The 7,500-nt window shown below is 40.5% G+C and overlaps 1 protein-coding gene across 1 annotated transcript in view; it reads left to right on the top strand.

The window, feature by feature from the left end:
- LOC143028792 (uncharacterized) overlaps nt 1–4,519 on the top strand; it is a 5,552-nt gene extending 1,033 nt beyond the window's left edge. The window contains exon 2 of the mRNA XM_076191161.1: nt 2,946–4,519. Coding sequence (XP_076047276.1) covers nt 2,946–4,423 — 1,478 coding nt within the window. The 3' untranslated portion in view covers nt 4,424–4,519. The remainder of the gene's footprint in view (nt 1–2,945) is intronic.
- Nucleotides 4,520–7,500: the final 2,981 nt, after the last annotated feature.

The following is a 7,500-nucleotide window of genomic DNA, read 5'->3' as shown; positions in this document are numbered from 1 at the left end:
GGTGAGGTTATTTAATGTTTGCTGGAGAGAGAGTAGAGTGCTGGAGGACTGGAGGAGTGCCTGTATAGTTCCACTTTACAAGGGAAAAGGGGACAAGTGTGAATGTAGTAGTTTCAGAGGGATTAGCTTGTTAAGTGTAGTTGGGAAGGCTTATGGGAGGATCTTGATTAAGGGGATTAGGAGAGGAACAGAGGGAGTAATTGGTGAGGAACATTGTGGATTTGGGACGGGTAGAGGTTGTGTAGATAAGATCTTTGTGGTAAGACAAATATGTGAGAAAGGTATAGGAAAGGGGATGGATGTTTTGGGCTTTTATGGATCTGGAAAAGGCTTACGATAGGGTTGACAAAAAGGCACTGTGGGAGGTTATGCAGATATATGGGATAGGAGGAAAGCTTCTAGGAGCTGTCAAGAGTTTTTATGAGAGTAGTAGAGCTTGTGTCAGGATTAGAAATGGAGAGAGTGAGTGGTTCGAGGTAAAGGTGGAACTTCGTCAAGGATGCGTTATGTCGCCCTGGCTGTTCAACTTATAAATGGATGGGGTAGTGCGAGAGGTAAATGCAAGGGTAGTGGGTCAGGGATTAGAGATGGTTAAAGAAAATGGAGAAAAGTGGGAGGTGAGCCAGTTGTTTGCTGACGACACTGCGCTTGTGGCAGGATCGGAGGAGGGACTAAGGATGTTGGTGACAGAGTTTGGGAGAGTATGTGATAGAAGAAAGCTAAAGATAAATGTGGGTAAAAGTAAGGTGATGAGATGTACAAGGGGTGAAAGTGGCAGTAGACTGGAAGTGAGCATTAAGGGAGAGCGACTGGAGGAAGTGGATAGTTTTAGATACTTGGGTGCAAATGTGGCAGGAAAAGGTGGAGTGAAGGTGGAGGTAGAATGTAGATTGAGAGAAGCGAGTAAGTGCCTTGCTGGATTGAAGAGTGTAATGAGGAATAGACATTTGGGAATGGATGCTAAGAGGAGACTGTATGAAGGAATGATTGTGCCAACAGCACTGTATGGGACAGAAACATGGAACATAAGAGAGGAAGAGAGAAGGAGTTTGAATGTGTTTGAGATGAGGTGTCTGAGAAGTATGATGGGGGTTACTAGGCTAGATAGAGTGAGAAATGAGGAGGTGAGGAGAAGAACGGGGGTGGAAAGGGAGCTGGGAGATAGGGTTGATGAAAGAGTATTAGGATGGTTTGGACACATGGAAAGAATGAATGAAGAAAGACTAGTAAAAGAGGTATGGAAGGCAGATGTGGAGGGAGTGAACATAAAGGAACGTCCTAGGATGAGGTGAATGGATGGGGTGAAAGGGGCTTTGGGGAAGAGGGGAATGTCTGTTGAGGAAGGACGGGAGAGGACAGAAGACAGGGGTGAATGGAGAATGGTTGTGTATGGATGATATTGTGATGCATGAGGTGGAATGGGCGGGGGAATGGGGGGTGAGGTAGTATGTGTGAGCAAAGTTGTCGCAGTCCGAAGGTGTTTCTCCCCGTCTTCTCCTTTTATGCATGGGAGGACGGAGAGGGGGGGTCGCTGATTTGATGAAGCGGCCTTGCTGTGAATGTGCTGTGTCTTGCGACACTGCTTCTGACCCAGGGCAGTGGACCAGGTGCAGGGATGACCCGTCATCCAGGAGGTACTAAGATAAGAGGGAGGGTGGAGGGGTGTGGAGTGTATTCTGGGATGGAATGGGTGGGAATGATTTTATGCCTTTTCCTTTTTGGCTACCTCCCTTGTAAGGGGGAAAAAGCCTTGGTATATGTATGTATGTGTGTATGTATGCATATATATATATATATATATATATATACATTTTATATATATACATTATATATATATATATATACATTATACACACACACACACACACACACACACACACACACACACACACACACACACACACACACACACACACACACACACACACACACACACACACATACAGACACACACACACACACACACACACACACACACACACACACACACACACACACACACACACACACACACACACACACACACACACACACACACACACACACACACACACACACACACACATATATATATATATATATATATATATATATATATATACTCATATATATATATACCCACATATACATACAAATACATGTGATATAGCTTAATTGTCTATGTCTCAATTGGATAAATTTTTTAGCAACATGCCGTTGTGTCTTCTGCTCTTTTATTTGTATATTTGGGTGTCTGTTTACTTCCCTATTATAATTTCTTCATCATCCAGCCTAGTTATATTTCGAAAAGTTCCCTGTCAACATGCTCTGATATTATGGCTCGTTGTAACATACTGTATAAAGAGACACAAAAGCATATATTAACGCGTTTTCATTTGCAAGCAGGCTCAAATACATTTATGAAATTATTAGAACTTATATTGGTCAACAATAGGTTCACATATCAACAGCGCAACAACCATTATTAGATTAAAATTATTGCGTATTCCCCCGTATTAGTCAATGATCGTAGCATAATGTCTTACTTTAGTAATCTCTCACTTGTCTTCCGAACACGAGCAATTCTCACGGTTCGTTGAATTTTCGGGTTGCCTGAATCAGAAAAATGTTGAGCATGCAGGAGGGTGGTTGGCGTGAAAGAGAAAAAATTATGAGGACTAAACAGGAGGAGGTGGAGGAGGATGAGAAGGTAGAGGGAGAGAAGGAGTAGGTGGAAAATAAGAAGGAAGGAGGGGAAGAGGGAGATACCCTCAGTATATATGCCCGTGTTGGCTTTCATCACTCACAATTCGACTCGCTTCGACTTCAAACCCTGCTTTCTCCGCTATGGGTTGGCACAGCATGAGGAGAGCTGCTGTTCTTAGTTGTGAGTCTCATCTTTTTAAGAGGTAACCAGATCAGCAAAGCGCAGAGACTGCAAAGTAATAGTTATCTTCTGTTTTCAGTGCTTCTGGTGGGGGCCGTAACCGCACAGTCCAATGGCTACAGCGCTCCTTCGACAACGCATGGTGCCCCGTTTGCCAATGGGGGACTCAACGGGGTCCTCAATGGCAATGGGGGCCTGAATGGTAATGGCGAAACCAATGGGTACGAAGGGATCAACGGTAATGGAGGTTTGAGTGGCGATGGAGTCCTGAACGGTAACGGAGGCCGTAACGGAAACGGAGGCACCAATGGCTTCGGTGGCTTCAATGGCAATGGGGCATTGAATGGTAATGGAGGCTTGGACGGTTATGGGGGCCTCAATGGCAATGGAGGCCTCAACGGCAACGGAGGCTATAGTTACGGTCCTTCCGACGCTGAATTGGCTCTCCTCGAACTGGGCGAGAATATTCCTGGGGGAGGCGTGCCCGGCGTGGACTTTCCCGTTCTCTCCGAGGTCATAGAGACAGGCTTCGCCTGCGAGGACACTGGCTACTCCTATGGTTACTTCGCCGATACTAACCCCGAGACCGCCTGCCAGGTCTTCCACATATGCCAGACGCGTCCCAACGGCTACCAGCTCGACTCGTTCCTGTGTCCCAACGGCACCCTCTTCAACCAGCAGTACCTCGTGTGCGACTGGTGGTTCAACGTGGACTGCTTGCAGGCCGTCGACTTCTACTTCATCAACCAGTTCTTCGGCGTGGACCTGGATATTTCTGGCGTGAACGGAGCTTTTTCCGCCGTCAATGGTCCTCCTGGTCTCAATGGCAATAGTAATGGAGTAGCAAATGGCAACGGAAATGGTGTGCTCAATGGAATCCGAAACGGATACAAACCAAACGGCAAAGGCTACAGGCGGAATGGCAACGGCAATGGAAATGGTCTTCTTAACGGTAACGGTAATGGAAACGGATACTCCAGCGGCAACGGCAATGGAAACAGGTACGCCAATGGTAACGGCAATGGAAATGGCTTAAATGGCAATGGTAATGGAAACGGGTACTACAATGGCAACGGTAATGGAAATGGGTATCGCAATGGCAATGGTAACGGAAACGGATATTCCAACGGTAGTGGCAATGGAAACGGGTATCGCAATGATAATGGGAATGGATACACCAGGATTGAAAACGGCAGTGGAAATGGTATCATCAACGGTAACGGGTATCAACAAAATGGTAATGGCAAAGGGTTAGTCAGTGGTAACGGTAACGGCAATGGTATTCTCAATGGGAACGGCTACCAAAAGAATGGCAGTGTGAATGGAAACGGCAACGGCATCACTAACGGCAACGGAAACGGGTATACCACAGATGGCAATGGCATCACCAACGGCAATGGATATACTTCAAACGGCATCGTCAATGGCAACGGATACACAAATGGTAACGGCAACGGATATAACTCAAATGGCAACGGCAACGGTAACGGTCTTAACGAACTTGTGTCCAACGGGGCTTCCTCCGCGCCCTCCAGCCTCTACGGAGTTCCAGTGTGAGGAAGCCATCGAAGCAGACAGGCGCTCAGAAAGAACAGCACCTCCCCACTATAGTCGTCCTTCCCCGGAGAAACATTTATTTTTGTATTGCTTACTTTAATATAAACTGTACATATGACGTCAGAATGATAATAGGGCTACATTCATAATATTGTATAACAGAAAACCTTGGAATATTCTTATTTTTGTACTGCTCACTCACCTCCTAAATAAAAAATGAAATGTATATATAACTTAGATATAATTTTCATATTTTCAATTATGTTTTACTACAATTTTCTTCTGCTAAGGAAGTGCAGACTCAGCCACTAAATATATGCAACATTCCTGTACAAGGCTCTTTATTTTTGTAATCTCTCTTAATAATGAATAATAAACTATGGCACAATATAGATATATCTTAATGTTTTACCAAAACGATTAAATCAACGCAACGAACACATATTTCAAAGAAAATTAATTAATCTTTCTACTTTAGATAAATTTTACTATAAAAATGTTCTCATAAGTTTTTACTCTAATTCTTAGTTTTAATCTAAAATATACTCTAAATAGTTACCATGCAAGATGCGAAAAAAAGAGAAGATAAAAAAAAAATGTAATTTGAATTTTGCTTGCATGTGGATAAATCTTGCATTAGTCGTAGGTTCGATGGAGGAGTTGTAAAGGAAAATAAGATTTCAAGTGCGAATGAGGTGATGACTGGTGAAATAGATCGGGAGAAAGAAAAAAAAATGAAATTGAGAGTTAACCACTAGTACAAACTCAACATTTCAAGAATCTTGGAGTTGAGTTTCACAGAGGCAAGAGGCAGTAATATGAAATATAGTCAAATTCCCAAATACAATAGTGCACTAGGGCTACTTTGTCCAGTACTGAGGTTAAAGTTTAGATTTATCCCAATCCATCCAAACATTTTGGATAGGTTGGCTGATTAGAATTAGACAAAGAATTGCACACTAAAACTTTACTAATGTTGATATCATCACTAGGTACATCACCAAAATTTTCTAAATTGCAAAAGGCTTTGGCTATACTAACACTGTTCACCTGTTTAGATGTAGCAAAACTAAATCCAAAACCCAGAGTATATTTGACATCATCACATAAGGGTTTATCGAACAAGTTAATCCAAAACGTTTTCTCAAAGAGTACAATAATTTAAAAAATGACAAAAAATTGCATGTTACTAAAGCAGATGTGAGCAACAGTGCTGTAGCATTGAATAAGAACGATTACATTGATAAAATGGAAACTTTATTGAGTGATGAAAGCACATATACTAAGTTAAAGAAAAATCCTTTAGAGTCGGTCAACATCAATTTCAAATCAAAATTAAAACAACACTTAAAAGGTTATGAACATTTAATCAAAGAGTTCTCATCTAATAACCCATCTCTTCCATACATGTATGGATTAATCAAAACTCACAAGCCTGATAAACCTGTGAGACCTATTACTAGTTTCATAGAATCAGCCAGTTATAAATTGTCTAAGTGGCTTGTGTCCATCTTATGTCCTCTTGTCGGTTCCATCTTAGGTAGTCACATTAATAACAATGTAGATTTAGTTAATAAGTTTTACAACCTAAATCTAGATAAGCTATGATGTTACATCGTTATTTACTCGTGTCCCTGCTTTTGATTTATTGGTGTTCCTTGAAGAAAAACTGAAGAAACATGAGTTGTCACTACCTACCACCACTATCATTGATTTAATTAGATTATGTATTGTTGATTCAAATTTTGTGTTAACGGGAAATATTTCCAGTAAAAATTTGGTATGGCTATAGGCCGCCCTCTTTCCCCAGTTCTTAATCATCTTTACATGGATTTTTTTTAAAACTAAGTTATTACCTAAAATCCTCCCCATAATGTTACATGGTATAGATACCTTATGTAATTGGCATACCAATAATAGTCCTACTTTGTTCTTATCTAAACTTTATGCCTTGGTCCCTTCTATCCAATTCACCATGGAAATAGAAGAAAGTAATCATTTACTTTTCCTTGATGTAATGACTTACAGAAATAAAAAGTCTTTAAAATTTGATATCTACAGAAAACCCACCAATGTCCCTTCATATGTACATTTTTATTCGTCACATCATTCCAGGGCAAAAAATGTCAGTGTTATCATCAATGTTCCTTAGAGCGTATAGAATTTGTAGTCCGGAGTTTTTGGATAATGAATTCTTAAGAATGTATGACATAGCTTCAAAATTAAAATATACTAAGCACCTTGGAGATGGTTCTTGTGAATTGGCAAAACAATCTTTCTATGAGGAAAATGCCGGTAAAACCTTTAATGTAAAAAACCTACTTGTTCTTCCTTTCCACGAGAATATCGTCAAACTACTTCATATTTTTAAGACTTTCAACATAAGGAAGAAGGATGTATCTATTCAATTCCATGTAAAGATTGTGACAAATGCTATATAGGCCAGACTGAAAAAGAAATAAAAGTAAGGATAAAAACAACATCAGTATAGCGCCACGAATGGTCAAATGTCTAACGCATTATTTGTTCATTTAAGGGATTTTAATCATTGCATTATTGGGAGGGTGCTGAAGAAATTGCTAGAAATAAGTCATATTTGACTAGGACAATAATATATTCTACTCTGATTAAAGATACATTTGTCAACAACTTAAATCAAGTCAAGGAATGTACAAACTTGATCATTTTATTGTTAAAAATGTGGTGACCCAAACGTCCATTGCCGCGAACGGTATAGGTTAACCATGAGAGACTCCCTCACAATCTTTTCCTGTTCCCATCCATGGCCTCCCACATCGTGTATATATTCATGTTTGTATGTATTCTGAAGATGTCTAAATAGAGGAAAGCACTCGGTCATCATTTTATTATTTTCCTTGGTGGTTTTTCTGCATATTTAGAATCACAAGTTTATGTGATTTCTCATGCATATATATATATATACATATATATACATATACTTGTGTTTCTAAAATACCCGATTTCAGTAAAGCTCAGTTCATAGGAGCTTCAGCTTACAAACTGGGAGGCAAAATTAAACGAAAGACCTGTAGATCAGATGTGGGAAATATTTCAAA

The sequence above is a fragment of the Oratosquilla oratoria genome, chromosome 10 (genome assembly GCF_046742065.1).
Source record: "Oratosquilla oratoria isolate Oo_2021 chromosome 10, ASM4674206v1, whole genome shotgun sequence".
In the NCBI taxonomy this organism is placed as follows: Eukaryota; Metazoa; Arthropoda; class Malacostraca; order Stomatopoda; family Squillidae; genus Oratosquilla; species Oratosquilla oratoria.
The sequence above is the reverse complement of the archived record's forward strand: the minus strand, read 5'-3'. Positions and strand labels throughout refer to the sequence as shown.